Source organism: Bos indicus, chromosome 21 (genome assembly GCF_029378745.1).
Source record: "Bos indicus isolate NIAB-ARS_2022 breed Sahiwal x Tharparkar chromosome 21, NIAB-ARS_B.indTharparkar_mat_pri_1.0, whole genome shotgun sequence".
Classification (NCBI taxonomy): domain Eukaryota; kingdom Metazoa; phylum Chordata; class Mammalia; order Artiodactyla; family Bovidae; genus Bos; species Bos indicus.
Genome location: NC_091780.1, coordinates 68,410,625 through 68,431,732, shown reverse-complemented (window position 1 = coordinate 68,431,732; position 21,108 = coordinate 68,410,625). Strand labels below are relative to the sequence as shown.

The 21,108-nt window shown below is 64.4% G+C and overlaps 3 protein-coding genes across 17 annotated transcripts in view; 1 reads left to right on the top strand and 2 right to left on the bottom strand.

Moving 5' to 3' along the window:
- Positions 1-69: 69 nt before the first annotated feature.
- On the bottom strand, positions 70-10,499 carry ZFYVE21 (zinc finger FYVE-type containing 21). Of its 4 annotated transcripts, none has more exons than XM_070775829.1 (8): positions 10,310-10,499; positions 3,158-3,208; positions 2,866-3,034; positions 2,438-2,513; positions 2,253-2,356; positions 1,879-1,926; positions 723-865; positions 70-629 (listed from the first exon to the last, which is right to left on the bottom strand). In XM_070775829.1, exons 1-8 carry the CDS (start codon positions 10,445-10,447, stop codon positions 594-596), a joined length of 765 nt encoding a protein of 254 aa, XP_070631930.1. In that variant the 5' UTR covers positions 10,448-10,499; the 3' UTR covers positions 70-593. The 4 variants fall into 4 exon arrangements, with proteins under 4 accessions (XP_070631930.1, XP_070631933.1, XP_070631932.1 ...); XM_070775832.1 differs by lacking the exon at positions 10,310-10,499 and adding an exon at positions 9,705-10,014; XM_070775831.1 differs by lacking the exon at positions 10,310-10,499 and adding an exon at positions 8,864-9,474.
- A 731-nt stretch (positions 10,500-11,230) lies between these two features.
- Positions 11,231-20,591, top strand: XRCC3 (X-ray repair cross complementing 3). 2 transcript variants are annotated; one of them, XM_019983356.2, is made up of 9 exons: positions 11,231-11,896; positions 13,117-13,191; positions 13,426-13,583; positions 15,073-15,210; positions 15,321-15,533; positions 17,507-17,661; positions 19,226-19,438; positions 19,511-19,557; positions 19,640-20,591. In XM_019983356.2, the coding sequence occupies exons 3-9, from the start codon at positions 13,529-13,531 to the stop codon at positions 19,842-19,844; spliced, it is 1,026 nt and encodes a 341-aa protein (XP_019838915.2). In that variant the 5' UTR covers positions 11,231-11,896; positions 13,117-13,191; positions 13,426-13,528; the 3' UTR covers positions 19,845-20,591. The 2 variants fall into 2 exon arrangements, with proteins under 2 accessions (XP_019838915.2, XP_019838914.2); XM_019983355.2 differs by lacking the exon at positions 11,231-11,896 and having other exon boundaries at positions 12,464-13,191.
- KLC1 (kinesin light chain 1) overlaps positions 18,254-21,108 on the bottom strand; it is a 66,640-nt gene continuing 63,785 nt past the window's right edge. For all 11 annotated transcript variants that reach the window (XR_011562747.1, XR_011562746.1, XR_011562744.1 and 8 more), the window contains 2 exons: positions 18,757-18,829; positions 18,254-18,545 (listed from right to left, as the gene is read on the bottom strand). Coding sequence is in view for 6 of the 11 variants with exons in the window: in XM_070775822.1 (XP_070631923.1) it covers positions 18,517-18,545; positions 18,757-18,829 (102 nt within the window). In the remaining 5 variants the exon portion in view is untranslated. The remainder of the gene's footprint in view (positions 18,546-18,756; positions 18,830-21,108) is intronic.

Genomic DNA, 21,108 nt, shown 5'->3' with positions numbered 1-21,108 from the left:
TTCTGGAGCCGGAGCTGAGCTGAGTGGGAAGCTCGGGTTGTCTGGACACACAGAGGCAAGGCCTGACCCTTACTTTCAAAATAAGTTTTAATCGTAAGCTTTATATACAAATTGTTGTACAGTTATTGTAAAGTGAAATAGTAAGTGAAAAGTACAAAATACAAAGCATGCTCCTTCCCCAGTGAAGTATCCGGGTTGGTTTGTGGCCCTGGGTTAGTGGCACGCCGAGCGGGCAGTGCAGGAAGCACACCAGCACACATCAGGCCAGGGGACCACTGCCCGGGTCACGGCTGTGGAAGGACCGGTGAGCATCAGGGGACCAGAACCTTCTAGTAAACATGGGCACTCATAAAAACAAGGCAGAGAGTATTAGCAGTAGTGTAGCTCAGCCTCCCCCTCCCCCGCAGTTAGGTATCAAGTGTCAGACAAGTTCTAAAGCACGAATGGTCTGGAGCGTTAACCGATCGTGTGCATATCGCACTAGGCAGGCTCCGAGGGCTTGGCTGCGTCTCCAGCACTTGCAGGGTTAGTCGTGCCTGTGCGCCCACGAGCAGGTGCTGCTGCCCCAAGCCGACCGTCCAGCCCGTGTGGCGTTACTGGTCCCGAGACTCGTAGAGGAGCTTGGCCGCCTGCAAGGTGACCAGAAAGAGGCGTGTGCCTGGCTGAGGCGGGCGGAGGCACCTCGGCGGGGCGGGGGCGGGAGAGCGGGGAGCAGCAGGTACCTTATGCATGGCCGCCAGCCATGCCGTCGCCTGCCTCCTGCTGCCGTCGGCGTCCTCGCCGGCTGTCAGCGTCAGCTGCGTCAGCCCCTCCGCCCCCGGGGTCGTGTACTGCAGGGTCATGCCTATGGCCCTCGCGTTGCCTCCTGGAGTGGGAACAAGGTAAGGATGCCCCAAGTGGCCTTGAGCACCAGGGTGCCAGCTGCCCCAAAGCAGTGGCCCGGGCGCCCTCTCCCTGACTCTGGTGCTGGCCTCACAGCTGGCCTCTCGGTGGGGCCTGTGTCAGGGCGGTGGCTGCCTGGTGGCCGACCCTGAGCTCACAGGGTGGACAGGGGCCCGGGTCAAACATTTGCGCCCCATGGATGAGACCCTGCACGAGGCTACACCCGCCTGTCGTGCTGGCCTCACACCCACCCCACCGCCGAGCACCAGAGTCAAAGCGGAGGAGCCACGCCACCGCAGGACACGAGCTCCTGGAAGGCTGTCTTTGGGGGGGTGACTGCGCGACAACCACCTAGCGCCAGTCCCTGCAGCTCAGAACCCAGCCCGAAGTGCCAAGCCTGCAAGGCGTTTCACAAGCCGCGGTCCCAGCTGTGTCAGCCGGCTTACCCCGGCCTGGGCTCTCTGAAGGGGCGCCACCCCGCCACCCACACCCCCGCTCTGGGGCAGCCCACTGCGTTCTGCCCACCACCTGCTCCTGGAAGGGGTCTTTCCTGATTCCTGTGACTGTTGTTGCATTTTGAGAGCCTGTGTGGCCGGCAGGGCTGAACCGACGTTCATCCCGACCCTCGACAGAAAGTGGGCAACCCTGCTGTGGACAGCGCAGGCGCGGGGACCCTCCCTGCCCTCCACCGCCCCCCGCACCTCCGCTCCAGAACACGGTTCTGAGCACTGATGGTTCCAGGAAACCGGGCAGAGCAGGGGTCCCTGCGCTCCCGGAGCCGCCACAAGGGGGCGCGGCGCCAGCAGCCCCGGCCCCGCCCCCCGGCCCCGCCCCCCGGGGAAACCCGCCCCCCGAAGCGGCCGCGCGGAGCTCGCAAGCCGGAGCAGGGCTCCCCCTCAGGAGAGAACAGCCGAGCCCAGGGGACAGACGGCTTCACGGTTTGGCCGCCTCAGGTCTCACAGGGAGCCCCCCTCCCCGCCCCGCAGACACGCTGACCTTCGGCGGCGGGCCGGCTGGCGGGGAGGCTGGTGTGAGAGAGAGTGTCTTTACGGCAGGCAGGCAGGCAGGCAGGCAGGAGAGGTCAGCAAGGCCGGTCAGAAATCAGAGAGAGGGCTCGGGTCAGCCTCCGCGCTCGGACCCGAGGCCCAGGAGGGACTTCAGGGGAGAGGGTCGAGCTCCCCGAGGAGGGCCGTCTCCGCAGACCCTGGGGGGCGGCGGCGATGGGGGCCCCGCCGCAGGCTCTGGGGAACCGGGTGATGCCAGCCCGAGAGACGGGAAGGAAGAGCGCGGAGTGCACGTCCAGGGAACCTCCTCTCCGCCTCACACGCCCGCGAGTGGAGCCCCGGAGCCCCCCGGCCCGCGGCGCCTACCTCCGGGAGGGAGGCCCTCCGTGAGCATCTGCACGGCGGCGATGCGCGCCACCTCCACCTCGCGGTGACCGTCCCCGTCCCCGTCCCCGTCCAGAAGCAGGAACCTGCGGCAGACAGAGGCGTCCGTGCCACGGCCCTCCGAGGCTCCGGGCGCCCAGTGCCAGGGGAGAAGCACCCGCCCTCACCTCTGGTTGCTGGAAAGACGGCAGACCATCGTGTCCGGCTTCTCGGAGTTCTCGAAAGTCACGAGGAAGGTGGCTCCTGCGGAGGGGAGCAGACGTGAGCACGCGGTAGCCCCCCCGCGCCGCCCCCTCCAGGCCAGGGACACGCAGAGAAGACAGAAGGGGGCGAGGCGGCGGCGGGAAGGGCGTGACGGGGTCGGGGTGCAATGCCGGAGGCCAGAAGCGTCGCCTGGGGCTCCCCCGGGCCGGATCGCAGGGCGCTGACCTGCCCCCAGGGGACCCCCAGAGCAGCCCGGCCAGGACGGCCTGCGGGCCGGGGGTTGGGGAGAGGGCTGCCAGGTCCTGGGGGCTCCGCCCGCCCGGAGCCCCGGAGCGGCTGGGACCACACCCGGCGGAGTCCCACCCACCGACCCCGCCCGCCCGGCGCTCACCGCTCAGCAGCAGCTTGAGCTGCCGGTCGTAGAAGTCGGCCTCGCGCCGCGACACCGGCGCGCACCCGGCGCACTGCCGCACGGGGTCCACGAAGCACATGCGCCGCAGCGCCACCTTCTGGCCGCAGCACTTGTCGCAGAAGCACTTCCCGCACCGGCGGCAGTGGTGCTGGGGACGCGGGCACGGGCGTGAGCACCCCGCAGACCGCAGGCACCAGCGGCCACCGCGATGCCTCGAGGGGCCCCGCCCCCACACCGCACCTGGGCCGCCCTCCTGCCCCGCCCAGCTCACCTTCCTGGTGAGAAAGTCAAACTTGGTGTCACACTGCATGCACCTCGGGCACTAGGAGACAAGGGGACAGGGGTCAGGCCGCGCGGCCTGCTCCTCCAGGAGCCCCCCCGGCCGCCAGCACCCAGGCTCGGCCAGGAGACACCGCAGCTGGGGCAGCGGTCAGCCGGCAGAGGTGGGGCCAGGCCCGGCCGCCCGGGGCTCCGGGGGCGAGCCTGGGACAGTGCTCCCAGCACCGGCCAGGGCCCAGCCTGGAGACGGCCACGTCGCCACCCAGCCACAACCACAGGAGCGCCCAGACCTGTCAGCTGACCGTGGGGACGCGCTGTCCCCACGTGGCGAGGCCCGGCCTCCGCGGTGGGAAAGCTGCTCACTGCAAAGATGGGGGATGTGAAATGCCGCCACCGGTCAGGGGGCCAGGCGTCCTGACCGTGTGACTGTCGCCTAACCCGCCCGCCCCCTGTCGGTCCTGGCCAGCAGGGCCAACCCCTCCGCCCTGCCCTGAGCGTCCTCTGCCGGCTTCACTCGGGGCAGCCAGAACCCAGGCAGGCTCTGCTCTGGCTCCCAAGACAGGCCTTGACCTTGACACCCTCCCCCTCCCCGCAGGCCCAACTCAGCCTAAAGCCGAGGCCAGTGCCCTTCTCCAGGGGAGGGTGGTGGGCAAGGCCAGTCTGCAGATGCCCCCTGCCGCAGACCGCCATGGCACTGCACTGAACAGCCATCTAAGCTTTAAGTGATCCATGACTGATGTTTTCTTGTTTTCTCTCTGTTTTTCAGCGGCTTTCCCGCCCTGGGACACAGGGCCTGGCCCTCCAGAATCACCCGCAGGGTCTGCCCGCCTCGGGCAGGAGCTGGCGGATCCCAGGGCTGCTGCCCCCACCAGCCCCACCACTGCCTCTCCCTGTCACTTCTGGAACTTTCCGTGTTTGGCACTCAGGTCTCCACCTGGGGCAGGGCCTCTGTGTGCCACACTCTTCTGTGACCTCACACATCTGCCACAGAGTCTGCGGGATGAGGGTGCAGTCGTGGAGGCTGACCCAGCTCCCCCCTTGCCGGGAGGCTCACATCTGAGCAACTGAGAGACCAAGTTCTAAACTAAGACCACAGCAGAAGGTAAAATACAATCCCTGAAAAATATTAGTGAGCTAGACTTTTTGTATTAATCTAAATAAACCAATGAGATTATTCAGAAAACAGATTTTTAAACAAGGTAATTTTCCTAGGGATTATATAAGAGAAAAGAAGCTTTTAAAATTATGAAGAGAATGATTTGATATGAAAATAAAATTAAATAAAGAAATAAGAGTAGCGGATGAAGACGTTAGAGTCAAGAGTTCATACCTGGTCTGAGACCAGCTACACCGAAAGGAGACGCCAGCCCAGGCCCGGGCCCGGCACTGTGCCCTGAGCAGCTGACTGGACCCAGAGGAGAGGCCCCGGGGTAGGAGACCGCCATCCGGGAGACAGTCCAGAAACCAGGGACCAGCAGCCTGCCCCCCGCCCCCCGCGAGGCCAAAGGCCCCGGAGACGCCTGCCCCTGAGGCCACACACACCAGGCCTGTCCCCATGGCACCCCTGGGGCGGGCGGGGGCTGATCTCAGAGGAGACATACAGGTGTGCACACACAGATACACGTGCACGGGTGTGCGGCCCCTGCCAGATCCTCCCGGGCTGCCCCTTCCCCAGGTCAATAACGAGCAGCCAGCCACCTTCAGGGCCCCTGCGCTGCCCCCCAGGGCTCTCACCCCACAGACGGGGGAGGGAGCTGGTGGTAAGGCGAGGGGTCTCCACAGATGCCCACGAGAGGACGGGGTGGGGGGAGCGGGGGGAGGCGGTCAGGGGTCAGAGCCAGGCAGCCCTGACCCGACCCCTCGCTGCTCCAGAGAGCCAGCAGCTGACTGGCGCCCACCCTGCACATGCAGGAGACTTCTGACGATGCCGGGGGTTAAGTGAGGCAACAAGGGATGATAAAGGAAGAAACCAGAAAGGTCCACAGGAAGCCGGGCCGGAACAAAGGAGGCCTTCGGAAACTGTGGGGCACCCCTTGGCAGCCCAGCGCAGAGGCCCTGGAGGACTGCTCGGAGACAGCGGTCTCTGCCGACCAGCTGCCCTGGGAGCCCTGGGAGTGCTCAGGTGGCTCCTTCAAAGTACAACAGAAGACAGACTGGAGAGATTAAAGGAATGTTTCAAGAGAAGCGACTAGAAAGGATGGAGCTTTAGGACAGCCGCCCGCCCTCCCTCTGAGGCTAGAGCGACAGGGGACCGCCGCCCACGCTGTCCTCCCAGACGCCAGGCTCCCACGTAAGAGCTTCTCAGACTCCTCGAGAAGTAAATCATAAAGGTAAGTTTCAAAGTTACACGTATTAACACATCTTTGTTGAAAAGCAACCATTTTTAAAGAGTAAAAAAACTCCTATAAATATAAAATAAATCCATGTCAAAGATTTAACTCAATTAACTGAGGGAAGCAATGAAATATTAAAAAGACAAGCTCACAGGGAAATCTGAGGAGCAGACCCACAGCAGCCCCAGGGACGAGGTGAGTCTGACAACACGGTTTAAGGGGGGTGCTGAGAAGAGGAGAGACGGGCGCCTCCCAGGACTGCCACCTCCCAGGACGGGCCTCGCCTCTCCTGCAGAACCTGGGCGCGGACAACGCCTCCCGAAGGAGCGCCCCACCGGCCACGGGAGCCGTGGGCAGCTCCTGAGCGAGCGGGCAGGCCTGTGGGGCCTGGCCCCCCCACCACGAGGGATCCACCTGGGATCCCAGAGGCCAGAGACAGGGACCCCTCAGGCAGTGTTCTCGGAAAGCGTCCTGCAAAGAGCGCCCTCCTCACGTGCCCTGGAGGAGACGCACAGAAACCCCAGCCACCCTCCACAAGCCAGACAGGGGCTGCAGGCGGGACCCACGGACCTGCTGGTCCCCTCACTGACCGAAACGACGTGCGCATGAACCTCACTTGATGCAACGTTCATTAATCTCTCCTTCCTTCAGGCCCTTGAACTCTGACCCACCTCTTAGCCTGAGACAGTCCAGGGGTGATGCGCCCGAACTACTCTCAGATCACACCAGCTGCCCCCTGCCTGCCCCTCCCACCCTGCTCCCCAAAGCCTGGGCTGCGCCCCCCATGGAGAAGCCCCTGCTGTCTGCCCCTGGGCAGCTTGTGGATCCCTTGGTTGGAACCACCCCACAATGACCCACTGAAACATAATCTCTCCCCACCCAAGTCCAACTTTGCTTCTTGTTTGACACCCCGTGGCCCCCATTTGCCCCTGCAGAGCATCTGATGTCAAGACTACTACTATCTGCTCAGACCACCGCACAGCTGCACTCGTCTCACACGCTAGCAAAGCAACGCTCAAAATCCTCCAAGCCAGGCTTCAGCAGCACGTGAACATGAACTTCCAGATGTTCCCGATGGATTTAGAAAAGGCAGAGGAACCAGGGATCAAATTGCCAACATCCACTGGATCATAGAAAAAGCAAGAGAGTTCCAGAAAAACACCTATTTCTGCTTTATTGACTATGCCAAAGCCTTTGACTGTGTGGATCACAACGAACTGTGGAAAATTCTGAAAGAGATGGGAATACCAGACCACCTGACCTGCCTCCTGAAAAATCGGTATGCAGGTCAAGAAGCAACAGTTAGAACCGGACACGGAACAATGGACTGGTTCCAAATCAGGAAAGGAGTACATCAAGGCTGTATATTGTCATCCTGCTTATTTAACTTACATGCAGAGTACATCATGCGAAATGCCAGGTTGGATGAAGCACAAGCTGGAATCCAGATTGCCAGGAGAAATTATCAATAGCCTCAGATGTGCAGACGACACCACCCTAATGGCAGAAAGCGAAGAGGAACTAAAGAGCCTCTTGATGAAAGTGAAAGAGGAGAGTGAAAAAGTTGGCTTAAAGTTCAACCTTCAGAAAACGAAGATCATGGCATCTGATCCCATCATTTCATGGCAAATAGATGAGGAAACAGTGGAAACAGTGTCAGACTTTATTTTCTGGGCTCCAAAATCACTGCAGATGGTGACTGCAGCCATGAAATTAAAAGATGCTTGCTCCTTGGCAGAAAAGCTATGACAAATCTAGACAGCATATTAAAAAACAGAGACATTACTTTGGCAATAAAGGTCCGTCTAGTCAAGGCTATGGTTTTTCCAGTGGTCATGTACGGATGTGAGAGTTGGACTGTGAAGAAAGCTGAGCACCAAAGAATTGATGCTTTTGAACTGTGGTGTTGGAGAAGACTCTTGAGAGTCTCTTGGACTGCAAGGAGATCCAACCAGTCCATCCTAAAGGAAATCAGTCCTGAATATTCATTGGAAGGACTGATGCTGAAGCTGAAACTCCAATTCTGTGGCCACCTGATGCGAAGAGCTGACTCATTTGAAAAGACCCTGATGCTGGGAGGGATTGAAGGCAAGAAGAGAAGGGGACGACAGAGGATGAGATGGTTGGATGGCATCACTGATTCAATGGACATGAGTTTGAGCAAACTCCGGGAGTTGGTGATGGACAGGGAGGCCTGGCATGCTGCAGTCCACAGAGTCACAAAGAGTTGGACACGACTGAGCTACTGAACTGAACTGACATCAAAACAATAGCACAGAGCCACCGTCGCCGTTGTTACACCCAAGACGGCAGGAAAGGGCGCGTGCGCGTGGGTCACAGCAGTCTCCGACGGCTGCACACCCACTCTCCTTGCTGGGGGACACGTGGATACAGTCACACGAGGCTCGAGCTAGGCCCAGGCCTCCTGCCACTCCCCCATGTCCCCCCACTGCCCCCCCAACCTCACAAGCTCTTGGAGGCACACAGAAAAGCGAGTCCGTTATTTCTGGGGGCAGGAACCCCTCTGAGAAGCCAAGAGTCACAGATAACGCACACCCCCAAGTTCTCCAGCATCTGTAAGGGATGTCCCCATGGGCCCGAGGTACCAAGGTGGCACAGGGCCGAGCACCAAGTCAACAGTCGACAGACCCCAAGGAACGATGGGTGCCGGCCGGTTCCATACATGACCAGACACTCGTCCCCACGCAGCCGAGTGGAGGCGGGTGAAGCGGGGACAGCATGTCCCCTCCATGCTCTCACTACACCCTCTCCCTGCCTGTTCCAAACCACACACACACTGGGATCAAGGCCCCAGAAGCACAGGGTGAGCTGGGCACTGCTGAACCGGGAGGGCAGCAGGGGAACCCCCACCTCCCCCAAGCCACCCCAGGTCAGATAGAAGCCAGCCTCCATCCGACTCTCCCAGCCCGAGCTGCCCCACCCCAGCCAGCTCTCCTCCAGTACACTCCCCTCGGTCACTGCAAACGCCCCCTGCCCGGTACATGTCCACACGCACTTCCTCAAACTCGGGTCACGGCCACTGGGAGGCCTCCTCCCCTCCTCAGAGCTCCCTCCGCCTTCTTTGGCTGCTGAGACGGCAAACTGGGGTGTGTTTCTGGAAAGCACGAGAAACTTCCACTGGGGAGGGAGCGCCGAGGGGGACAGCACCTCTGCCTGACTCCTCCACCTTTCCCGGGAGCCCGCAGACCCCAGTCCGGGCCCCCACGCCCCACTGCTCAGAGAGGACACCCGAGGCAGCAAAGGGGTCGTTTCAGGAAAGAACAAAGGGCCCCGAAGACGGACAGAGGGGCCCCAGAGCGAACTGAAGAGCCAAAGTGCAGGGCATCCAGGCGGCTTCCACTCACACACGGTCCTTGCTCTGAGCATTTCACGGGGATCAGTCGGGGGAAGAAATGTCTAAAATGGCCCTGGGGACAACACCAGAAAAGGCTGACACGCTGGCCTGGGCTGAGGGGGTGGAGGTGCTGTGGGCCCCGCGACTGGCCCGTCCTGGCTCCGCCCCCCACGATGGAGACGATTCGATCGGCTGGACCTCAGCCCCTTCACCTGCCGCCTCCCAGGCCAGGCGGTGCTGCTGTGACTTCCCTCTGAGCCGTAATGACACCTGCCAGGTTCCCTCACCGATTCAGTTAAACGAGCTCCCGGACACGTGCTGGCTTAGAGAATGAGAGCTGTGATGTTCCCTTTTTCTTTCTTTAACCACCTTTCAACGGCACTAACCAAGGGCACCGTGTGAGGAAAAGTACATTCCGCGAGTTCAGAGACCGCAAGCACCCGGAGGAGAAACGCAGAAACGGAAGAGCACAACTGGGGCGACAAGAGGCCCGAGAGGAGGGGCCGACGGGGCCAGCCCAGCCCAGTGACCCCCGCGGCCCCCGCCAGCGCCCTGCCCTCTTGGAGCACCGCGGGCTGGGCTCGCTGACCAGGGGGCGGAGGGAATGAACCCTCCCCTCCCAGCGGGCCAACCGCCCCTCCCTAGCTTCTGAGCTCTCCGGTGCCTGGAAAACACCCGATCGCATTCCTCCCGTACCTCCCCACCCTTCCCTGCGGAAAACTTGCCACCGCGATTCCTGGGGCAGGGAGGAAAAGCGGTCAGCTAGAACACGAGGGGCTGTAACTTAAAGTTTGTTTCCAAAGCGTGGTCTTTTCCCGTCTCTTAGACGCTCGAGATTGACAGGAACGCACCAGGCTTCTCCGCCAGCCTTCGCACAGCTGAGAGCCACTGGCTTACGGGATCCGGTCCAAACTCCTGAGCGCAGCACACAAGGGCACAGAGGTGCCGCCCCGCCCCGCCGGGAGCAGGTGCGACTCCCCAGGCAGGACGCCCTGCAGACGCCCCGCCTGGCGACGCTCGCTCACACCCAGCACCCCCCAGCACCGCAGGCCACGGCGAGGGCCCTGCCCGAGGGCCGATCGCAGAGAAACGCTGCCCTCCCCACGTCCCCGCGCGGGGAGGGGGAGCCAACTGTCAGAAAAGTTCCAGCCCAGCAGCTCGACCGCGGGAGGCGGCCGGTCCACAGACGACGGCGCAGGGGGCAGGGCCCGGGCGGAATCACGGAGGGATGTCGGGGTGGGGGGGCCGCGCACCCGCGAAAAGGGCCAGGCGGAGCGCCCGGGCGGGGGTGGAGCCGGGGATCCGCCAGGGAGCTCCGCCGGGGCCGGGGGCGCGGGGAGCCGAGGGCGGGGCGCCCCGCCCGGGGAGGTCGGGCGGGCCCGGGGAGCCGGCGCGGACGCCAGGAGGGCCGGGGTAGCGGCCGGGGTCCCGGGACTGGCGGGCGGCCGCGACCTACCTCCTTGTCCGGGACCCACGGCGGCTCCTCCAGGCCGAAGGGGCTGCCGTAGGCGCGGTGCTCAGGCACCATGCGCAGGCCGCTGGGGGAGCGCACCAGCTTCTTGGCGTCGCGGCGCGCGGCCACCTCGGAGGACATGACGCCGCCTGAGCGCTCGCCCGCCGCCCGCCGCCCGCCGCCCGCCGCCCGCTGCCCGGCCCGAGCCCCACGGGAACCCCGCCCCGCCCCGCCAGCATGGCTGACAGCGTTCGCGTCCAGTCGCCACGCCAGGCCCAGAGCGCGGACCAATCGGCGCCAGGGATCCGCCCCGCCGCCGCGTGCTCCAATCGACGCAAGATCGCCTCCCCCGCCCCCCTGCGGCCGGCCACCAATGGTCAGCGAGGACCCTCCCAAGCACGCCCCACCCCGTCGGGGCGACTGAGACTTCGGATTGGCCAGTCAGTCGGCGACGTGGGCTCCGCTTCTCTTCTGATTGGCGCATCCGGCGCGGGACGCCCTGCGCTCATTGGAGGAGGAGGCAGGGGTGGGGCGGCGCGAAGGAGCGTGAGGAGCGCGGGCGAGGTGAGGACGCCGGTGGCCACTGCGGTCCCGAGCGGCCGGAGTCCCGGGTGGCTTTGGGCGTAGAGACCGCTGGGGCGCGGGCAGGGCCCGGCTGGGCGCCCGCGCGGCCCTGCTGCTGGGATTCGCGGCGGGGGCCGGCCGGCGCCTCCCCAGAGCCCCGATCGGCGGTGCGCAGCCGCGGACGGGCAGGCGGGACCGCGGAGCCAGGGCCCCCGCGAGTCCCGGGGGTGGGAGAGGGCCGGGCGGATGCCGGGCAGGGCTGGGACGGAGGGCCTCGGTCCCGGGGCGGTGAGCCCGCGCAGCTGCAGAGCCTGCTCAGGCTGTGCGTCCGCGCCGGGGCCGCGGGGTGGGGCGCGGAGGGTGGGGTCGGGCTCAGAGCGTGCCAGGTGGGAAGCGCAGGTGTGCGTGGGTGGCAGGGCGCGGCTGCAGCGTCCCCTGGTCTGTCAGGACGGCCCAGGCGGGGGCCTGCTGGACACGCAGGCCCGGGGGACTGGGGATGAGTGCTCAAAGCCGCAGGGGCTGAAAAGAGGAGAGGTCCCCAGAGGAGCAACAGGGTCCTGCGGAGGGAGCGGGGCCAGAAGTCCAGGCTGGCCGGCTCTGGAGAAACCACAGTGCTGGCCTAGGCAGGGGAGGACCTGTGTGGCCGCCCACGGGGTCCGGTGACAGCTCCCTACAGTAGCCCTGGGATGAAGGCGTACTCATTGGCGCCCTTTCTGGGAGGAGAGCAGGAAAAGAAAGGAAACGTCTTGAGGGAGCTGGACACCCTCAGGCGGGTCAGCCTCTGGATGACCGAGTTCTGCGGTCCAAACAGTTCCCTTTGGAGTTGTTAACAGATGGGCAGTGCAAACGCGGGGTCAGGGGCTTAGAGCCCAGGCCTGGACCTGCATACCAGGCCACCCACTTGCTGACTGTGTGACCTGAAGCTTGTTGCTTAACCGTTCTGTGCTTCTGTTTTCTTGCCAGCAATACAAGGGTTGTAATACTTCTGGTGTGATGTTCGTACCTGTCACACAGTTGGATTGTTTGGTAAATGTCAGCCCTCAACCTTTCATGATTTTAGAGCAACAGCCTGGAGCTGTGTGTATTGATCCTTTGCCTGAAATCAGAGGAGTAACAGTTTCAGTTTGTGGGGATTCGGCCAGCTGCCTCCCCTAGGGTTCCCCCACCGCACCCAACCCCCTCCGGTGCTGGGCTGAGGGAGAGGCGCTTAGTGCGTCAGTTCAGAAAGATCTTTCCTCCTCCCATTGAGTCCTCAGTGTGAATCAATTAAAGCCGCCAGGAACCTGACTGTTGTCCCCAGAGTGGGGGTGGGCCCATACCAGCCTGTTTGGGGGCACAGAAGTCCTTGGGCCACCTGAGAGCCCCAGAGACACAGGAGAGTGATTCCACCTGGGGAGGAGTCTCCTGTTTGGCCCAGGGGTTCACATGCCTTCACGCTCGCTCAGCAGCAGCACCTGCTGTTAATTGTTCTTCCCTGAGACCCCTGCACGCAATGCTCCCGGGGGCTGCCCAGGCCCGCCCATGCCCATGCTGGGTGCTGCGGGGCACACACTTGTCCCTGGTGGCTTCGCCCGGGCCCCTCCTGGGGCTCTCGGTGGGGCTCCCGGGCCTGTGTCAGGTAGCAGCAGGTGCTCTACTTGGGCTCGAGGCCCCATGGTTGGTCACCGCTGGCTCTCCTGTGTGTGTCCAGTTGCTCTCAGGATGGGGTTTTACATCCAGGCACTTCCCGGCCGAGTCCCCGCACAGGCTTCCCTCCCACGGTCATTCAGAATCCGGACTTCCTGCTCCCAGAACTGCCTCTAAGGGCCTGGGGCCACCCCAAGACAGCTGATGGGTGCTGGGTAGCCAGGCCCTCGCTCCTGACCAGACTGGATGAGGGGGCGGGCGGCCTGTCTCTCGAGGCTTCGGGGACAACCCCATACTGCATACCGAGGGTCAGCGGTGTCCGTGCGGAAGGCCGAGTCCGCACTATGCTGCCCCCCTCGGTGTCAGGAGCCCCGGGGCACGGGCCTTCCTGCTGCTGCTGCTGGCTGCTGGGCCCAGCCTCAGCCGAGTGGCCACAGCCTGGCATGGCCGCCCCACTGCCACCCCGCCCCCCATGCTGCTCTGGGCCAGGGGCCAGGGCAAGCTGCAGGCCAGGTGGGCAAGGTGTCCGCTGTCCTTTGTTGGAGTGGCTCAGTGGTCACGGTGGTTCCGACCTCCTGGGCGCCCACAGGATCCACCACTCGCCTTCCCACTCTCTCCAGATCCCCACGGAAACGTGCTCAGGGGAGCATACGCCACGGAGTGCAGCCTGGGCCCGGCACCCGCGCCCCAGAGAGGTGGGTCAGAGGGGCCAGGGCTGGGACACAAGCCCGCTTCTCACCTTCCCAAAGTGGATGAAGCAGGCTGACCATGGGGGCGCGGTGCTCGGGGATTCCTGAAACGCACGCCAGGGTGGGCTGAGCCCAGGCTTCTGAGTTCCTGGCGAGAAGAGCCTGGGGCTGATCTCAGCGCTGTCCCTGGGACTGGGGGGCCTCCAAGCCCTGGGCCCCACAGTCGGCCACTGCCCCCAGGCTCGGTGACTCTGCTGCACTCGCCTCCCGGGCCGCTCGAGGGGGCGGCCGGCACGTCGTGTCGCAGGGCAGTCGTCCGTCTCTGGTTGTCCCTGCTGAAGACATGGATTTGGATCGGCTGGACCTGAATCCCAGAATCGTCGCTGCAGTTAAGAAAGGTGTGTTTGCCGATGTTTCTGTGACGTGATCGTGAGAATGTGTGGCCGTGCACTTGCGCGCACGTTATGGAGAGCAGTTACAGGGTGGCCTGTCTGAGCGTTGGGAGCCCTCTGCCTCCTGGCCCCGGACGGCGCCCCGAGGCTGGCCTGCGTGGGTGTGTGTTTCACACTAAACTAAAAAGGCTGTGTGAAAGGCTCTTTTAGGTCATTTCCGCTGAAGCAGCACGTACGGCGTCCGCAGTGAGACGGGACTCGGTCCTTGTGAGCCGCTCAGCGATGGGCTGTGCTTCTGCTGCCGTGTTTGCTGGGTCTGACTTCCGGCTCCTCACAGGCCTCCATTTCGGGGCGAGAGCTGGCTTCCTTGCACCCCCTCTGCCCCGACTTGGTCCACCCACCCCCCAGTGGGAACGCAGCCTGGGCCACATCAGTCATCAGAGTTGTCACCGGGACATCACGGCTGTCACAGAACCTCGGCTCACAACTGTTTCCTGACCATCTTTGGTTTTCCCCAAAGTTAGTGCTTGTCTCCCTTCTCATGGGCGCGTTTCCTGTGCCTTCCAGTCATTCCCACACCTCGAAGGGCGTCCGTCAGGCCGGCCCACCCAGTCTGCTGGCGTCTGGGCACATCCGTCCGCAGGCTGTACCAACTCCTCCACTGCCCGGCTGGCCCCCGCACCCCCGCCTCCATCCCATCCTCCCACCCCCTCCATCCCCCCGCCCTGTCCCGGCATGCCCTCCATCCCCCCATCCTGTCCCCGCACCCCCTCCATCCCCCCTCCCTCCCCCCGTCGCATGCCCTCCATCTCTGCCCCCTGTGCTTGTGAGGATGCTGTGGGGTCAGGCGCTCTGCACTGGTGGACGGTGGACAGGGCTGGGCTGCTCCTCGCTCCGGAGGCCCCGTCTTTCGCTCTGATCCACAGCGAGCAGAGCAGCATGTGCACTCGAGGACGCTCAAGAAGGCCGGCTCTGCGCCCTGATGCTGTTGCATTTGTCCTGTGTGTGTGCGCTCTTTTTTGCCTTTCTCTGAACCGATTGGATGGATTGTTAGCCTTTTTTTTTTCCTACTAGTTTAAAAATAATACACTGATCTAAGCTCAGAATTACTCCCTTTCCTCCCAAACACCCACCCTCGGGCCTCACCCCGTAACCCCCTGACAGTGCCACCAGCGAGCTGACTCTCCCTCTTTACTCCCTGGCCGTCCACAGGCGCGCGCAGTGGACGTTCGTCTGAGTCCCCTCCTGCGGCCCCTCCCTGGCGATGCACATGCAGGCCTGTCTCAGATGTGTCTGGGGGCCGCTGCTCCCCACCCTGGGGACAGGCCCCTTCCTCCCTGACCTGTCGTCCAGGGGTCTGTGCAGCTTCAGGGAGCAGCTGGGCCAACCACTGCCCGCCGGGCCCCCAGAGCTGGCAGTCACCTGCTGTCCCTGCGTCACTGTTGCCACGGGCACCGCATCTGACCGCGTCCTGTGACCGGTTCTGTGATTTCAGCCAAACTGAGGTCAGTGAAGGAGGTCCTGCATCTTTCTGGACCAGATCTGCAGAGACGGACCCACCTCTCCAGCCCCGACGTGCAGCTCCTGCTGAGAGCGGCTGCCTCACTCCTGCGGGGACACGGAGTGTGCACAGGTGCTGGGGCCCCGGCATGGGGTGTGGGGGGCCTGGGCGGGGTGCCCGCGGGGCTGTGGCCCTGGCGTGGGGGGCCTGGGCTCACCTGTTTCCCCCTCCGCCGCCCCCAGCGCTGCACCTGCTCCGGCAGGAGGGGCCATTCCCTGAGCAGCACCAGCGCCTGAGCCTGGGTTGCCCCGTGCTGGACGCACTGCTCCGTGGCGGGCTGCCCCTGGACGGCATCACGGAGCTGGCTGGACGCAGCTCGGCTGGGAAGACCCAGCTGGCGCTGCAGCTCTGCCTGGCTGTGCAGCTGCCGCCGCGCCACGGAGGCCTTGGGGCCGGTGAGTGCCGGGGGTGGGGGTCCGGACCTGCGGGCCCCGGGGGGCCGTTTCCCATCTCTTCACACCCAGATGGACCCCCTGCCAGCTGAGCGCAGAGCCCGGGGCCTGCCCACAGGGACAGACTGGCCTGGGCTGCATGTAAATGGGCGTCCCCTGCAGGGGCCTGGCATGTGGCCGCCGTGACCACATTAAACGTGGGTCCGTTGGACGTCTTGCTGAGAAGGCAGCTTCCCCGAATCAGATCCGAAAGCCCTAATTTTGAAAGGCATGGTACGCCCCTCTGGACCTGTGCAGGCGCCACACAGGCACCAGGGGCTCAGCCACGTGGGGGGCGCACAGACCGCCTGCCCAGGACGATCTGGGGCGCAGGGCACATGGGCAGCCCTGACCACTCAGGGCGGTTCTCCTGGCTCCGCATCCCCCACGTCTGAAGTTCTGTGGGAGCAGGACCAGGTCACAGCGGGTCACACGCTCACAGATGGGCAGACTCTGTCGAGTTGCGGCGACCAGGGGCCCGTCTTCATTGCGGCACGGGGGCCTCTGGCCGCGGCGGCATCTTGCCGGAGTGCGGGTGGTGAGCACACAGCTTTGGGCACATGGCATCTGGGCTCAGCCCTTGTGGCCCAGGGCTTCCTCAGCTGTGGTTCTCAGGCGTAGCGGCAGCAGCAGCTCAGGGGCTCCAGAGCACAGGGCACGTGGGGTCTTCCTGGACCAGGGCTTGCACCTGTGTCCCCGGCGTTGGCAGGTGGGCTCTGACCCACCGCGGCACCAGGGAACCCCGACTTGGTCACCGCCCTCCCATCCGGTGACGGTCACATGGCTTCTTCACGCCTTCTGTTGGCACGTGGCTCTGGGTGGACGCCCAGGAGTGATGCTGGGTCTCGTGGTAGCTCCGTGGTGCCAAAGACTGTTCTCCGCAGCCGCTGCACCATCTCCCTTCCCAGGAAGGCTGCAGGCAGCCCCCGGCCCCCGTGTCTGAGCTGGCCCTTGGCCCTCTGACCCAACGTGGGAGCGTCGTCACTGTGGCCCCAGAGCAGTGGTGCCGAGCGCCCAGCATGAGCTGCCGCTCAGCTGCGCGTCTTTGGAGCAGCGTCTCTTCCGTCTTCTGCCCGTTTGAACCCTCGGGTGATCTGTCTTTCTGTGACGGAACTGACCTAAGTGATCTTTGTGTCATCTGGACACTAGGCTCTCATCAGATACACAGCTCGCAGTATTCTTTCTCGAAGTTCTCTCTTCATTTTCTCGATGGACTTTTGAAGCTGCCCTCACTTTGACGGTGTCCAGCTTCCCTGGTCTTTCTCACCTGCGCTTTTCACGTCGTGGATAAGGGTCCACTGCCTGACCCGAGGTCTGAGATTTACGCCTGCGTTTTCCCTTAAGGGTGCTGTGCTTTGGGCTCTCGTAGCTGGCCCACTGTGATTCGGTTTTCTTATGTGGTGTGAGGCACAAGTCTGATTTCGTCCTTTTGTACATGGGCATGTCTGTCCGACTGCCATTTCTTAAAAAGACTGCTGTCTCCCACTGAACTATCCTGGGACCTCTGTGGAGCACCCGTGGCCCTGGTTCCTTCCAGCTGCGGGACTCGGGCTGGATCTTCTGGAGGGGCTTCAGGCCCCAGCGATGTATCGCCGGTGTTTTGTTGACTGGCTTTTCCAGGCGCAGCAAAGACCGTTCCCTCCACGTAGCCTAGAACTGTGGGAGGAGCCTGACAGTGGGATCTGGGAACCTCTGATCCACAGGGCCTGGGAGAGGCCCCCCGTGTCCGCAGAAAGAGGTGTTTCCAAAAGCACAGGCCCCTGAGAACGCCACCCACTCCCACCTGAGACGGCCCAAGGGCAGGCCCCCAGGGTGACGTCCTGTCGGCAAGGTGGGAGGCAGGTGCCGGCCAGCCCCGCCCTGGGTCAGAGGGAAGGCCACGGGGCGGTGCGGGAAGGGGGCCGTGTGCCAGCCGCTGACGCGCCACGGCCTCCCAGGGGCGGTGTACGTGTGCACAGAGGACGCCTTCCCCAGCCGCCGCCTGCAGCAGCTCATCGCCCAGCAGCAGCGCCTGCGGGCAGACGTCCCGGGGCACGTGATCTCCAAGATCAGGTTCGGCCACCAGATCTTCATCGAGCATGCAGCCGACGTGGTGAGTGTCTGAGAGGACGTCGGCTGGGCCGTGCACACGAAGCCCAGAACCACGGTCAGGCCCGCCTGCAGGGGGTCACAGCCTGGGGACCATGGGTCCCACTCAGGCCAGCGTCACTCGGTGCCTGGACTTGGGATGAACTGGCCGTCCTGTGCGTTTCTGCCAACCCTGGCCCTGAGGAGACACACCGCCTCCTGCCCCGGGCAAGCCCCCGTGTCCCCACCCGGCAAGTGCCGCCAGCTCCCATTCACCTGGCCGCAGAGATGCCCACTGCCCGCAGAATGGGTCTTGCTGCCCTGGCCGGAGTCGAGTGGGATTCTACACCTCTGAAGGAGGGGAAGGCCCCCTTGCAGCCCCGGGTCCCCAGCCAGACAAGCCTCCTCAGACTGCTGGCCGCCGGGCTGGGCTGCCAGGGCGCCGCCACGTCTGGAAGCCATGCCCGGGGAGGGGGCGGGCGGCTAGCTGGGGCCGTCGTCTGCAGCTGAGTAACGAGGCGGAGGGCTCAGAAGGGAGCCGGGCAGTGGGGAGCAGAGCTGTGTGCCCCGACCTGGGCCCTCCCCCGCTTAAGGGTTGCTATAGAAAGCATGTCAAGTAAAGGGTAAGACATATAAAGTTTAATTTTTAGAAATTTACAGTAAAGTACATGATCACACATAGCCCAGGGCAGTGACAGAGCAGCAACCGGGGCCGGGCAGGTCGCGGGCACGCGGGCTGTCCTGGGCCCCGCAGTGTGAGGTGTACGGGGGGTCAGGGCGCTGGGACAGGGGTGTCGGTCAGCGCTGCGGGCGCTGCCCCAGGCCCTCCAGCCTCGTGACCTTCACGGCGTCACTGGGCCCTCGGGGCGCGCACAGCAGCTCAGGCCGGACTCCTCTGCGGCCGCCTCACTGCAGAGGGGGCGGTGGGTCAGGGCCAGGGTCAGGGCCCCTGCCCACAGGGCTGCACCTGAGAGCCCCCGCCCTGTGCCCGCCCGGGTCGACACCCCTGCACAAGCGGCCTTGGGCCCAGCCCCCTCCGCCTCCTGGGGGACAGGGTCTCCGCGCCCGGCAGCTCTGGGGAGTCCCGACCCCGCGCCCCGCCCCAGGTGACGGGACTCACGCTCAGGCTGGCGTCTTCCAGGCCGCTGCTGCTGCTGTCGTTGTCCACAGAGAAGGGCTCTGCCGGCGGCGCCCTGCGGGTGAAGCACAGAGCGGACCTCGCTCAGGGCGGGGATGCGGGCATGGCAGCTCCCGGGAGTCCTAGCAGGGCTGGCCTCTGAGGACGGCTGCTTCTGACACAGTGCTAAGGGCCCCGCAGGGCGTCCTGGCACGTCGCCGGGCCCAGCCCGGGGGTCTGCACGCTGGATGCAGGATGGTCAGGCCCTGCGCCATGCCCCCTGGCTGGGTGTGGGCAGCCGGGGTGGCGACAGGTCAGCCTTGGTGGTGCCGCTGGATGCAGGCAGCAGTGCCTGGCTCGGGGCCGTGGGTGGGAGGCAGGCCTGGCCTGTGACGGCCCCGGGAGGGGAGAGCAGCAGGGCAGGGCGGACGGGGGGCTCTGAGCAGGTGCTGACGGGCCTCCCGGCCCCCAGGACACCCTGCTGCAATGCGTGAGGGAGAAGGTGCCGGTGCTGCTGGCACGGGGCATGGCCCGCCTGGTGGTCATCGACTCTGTGGCAGCCCCCTTCCGCTGCGAGTTCGACGGGGCGGCCCTGGCCCTCAGGGCCCAGCGTCTGCTGGCGCTGGGGGCTGAGCTGCGACGGCTGAGCTGCGCCTTCCGGAGCCCCGTGCTGTGCGTCAACCAGGTGGGCCTCCCCCCAGCCCCCCGCGGGGCCGGGCCAGCAGGGTCGCATCACTGACCGCTCTGCACCCTCCAGGTGACAGAGGCCGTGGAGGAGCAGGACTTGGTGGCCGGGCCACCAGGGTGAGTGGCGCCCTGAGGACGGGGGTCCCCGCGGGGGTGGGAGGCGCTGGTTCCACGTGACGCATGCTGTTTCCCGTCTCAGGATGTCCCCAGCCCTGGGGATAACCTGGGCCAACCAGCTACTCGTGAGGCTGCTGGCCGACCGGCAGCGCCCTGAGGAGGCGCCTCTCACCCCGCCTGGCCGCACCCTCAGGGTAGTCTTCGCCCCCCACCTGCCGGCCTCATCCTGCTCCTACACGATCACCGCCGAGGGCGTGCGGGGGATGCCTGGGACTGCGTGCAGCTGACTGCAGGGTCCAGGCCCCCCTTGGGGTGGGGAGCTGCCCCTGCTGCAGGAGCCAGCTAGGCCCGTCTGCGGAGACCCCTCTGGACCCATGTCTACGAGGGCAGCCGGTCCAGTGTGCTGCAGTGGCTGGGACCTCAGTCCTGGCCTTGGGGACGGGGGGTCCACTCCGGCAGGAACTCCTGCCCAGACCCAGCTCCCCCCGCCCACGGCCGGCGCTTCTGCATGGAACACGGGCCCTCTGCTTAGCCCAGCCACGGCCATCCGGTGTGGAAGCACGAGGCCCTGCAGTCACTGAGGACACGCTGGCCCAGTTCCGGAAGGGCTGAGTCACCGTCGCCCACCGTTGCCACGCCTCTGCCCAGCAGCTGTGGACGCACACGCCGGGTGAAGGGCCTGCGCCCCTGGTCCTCCGCAGTACCGGCTCTGCTGGGACTCCCCCACCCGCCGGCCGCCCTCTCACGGCTGCTCTGCTGGCAGGGTGCAGGCCGACCCCGCCCCGACACGGCCCGCCCTGCAGGCTCACGGCCAGCCCCGGCCATCAGCACGCTGTCTGTTGTGTGTTTTTCTAGGACAGGATGATCCATTTCCAGCTTTCAGCACGTTTTCAAAGTAGCCTGTGACCCTAAAAGACCGAGTGGCTAGTGTTAAATAGGAAAAGCTTCTTTCAGGGTTGGAGTTTTACAGAAGAGCCTTTCTGCAAAGTACAGGGACTTTACAACAGGAAATAAAAGTTTATTTTTGTAATTAACTATGAACAGTTGCAAATGATTTCCTAGGCAAGTCACAGCCACAGTGAGAAAAGAGAACACGGACGGCCGCTCCACGCCGCAGAGGTGCGGACCTGCATGCGCGCCCACACGCGCCCCGGGGACCACATCCACCCGCCCAGCTGACGGGCGTCCCAGGGCGCCCGCCTGTCCCCAGCCCTCAGCCGCCCACAACCCAGGGACAGCCAGACGGCCCTCGCAGGCCCGCAACCCCGAGGGGTGGCTCCACACCCGTGAGAACAGTGAAACCAGCCCGCGCGTCTGTGTCCGGGATCCCACGGAGGGCGTGTCTGCCCAGCGACTGCGCTGACCTGAACCTCACCCGGGCTGGCGCTGAGCGCCGCTTTAGCTTCCAGAAACCCCAGGACCACTATATCGCTCACACACAAGCGCAAACAGAAACCCATCAGAGGCTGGCCCCACACAGACGTAACAGGCCTTCCCAGGAACCCGTATAAACGAGGCGAGAGCTGCACGCTGTACACGAGTCCTTGGGAG

Bases quoted from the DNA above. Each gene is read 5' to 3' on its own strand.
- XRCC3 (XM_019983355.2), top strand. From the start codon at position 12,743: ATGAGGGGGCGGGCGGCCTGTCTCTCGAGGCTTCGGGGACAACCCCAT. The intron at 13,584-15,072 runs GTGTGTTTGCCG...CTGTGATTTCAG, and splicing joins CGTCGCTGCAGTTAAGAAAG to CCAAACTGAGGTCAGTGAAG. The intron at 17,662-19,225 runs GTGAGTGTCTGA...CCCGGCCCCCAG, and splicing joins TCGAGCATGCAGCCGACGTG to GACACCCTGCTGCAATGCGT.
- ZFYVE21 (XM_070775829.1), bottom strand. From the start codon at position 10,447: ATGTCCTCCGAGGTGGCCGCGCGCCGCGACGCCAAGAAGCTGGTGCGC. The intron at 866-1,878 runs GTCAGCGTGTCT...TTCCCACTCCAG, and splicing joins CAGCCGGCCCGCCGCCGAAG to GAGGCAACGCGAGGGCCATA. The intron at 630-722 runs GTACCTGCTGCT...GTCACCTTGCAG, and splicing joins GGCTGGCGGCCATGCATAAG to GCGGCCAAGCTCCTCTACGA.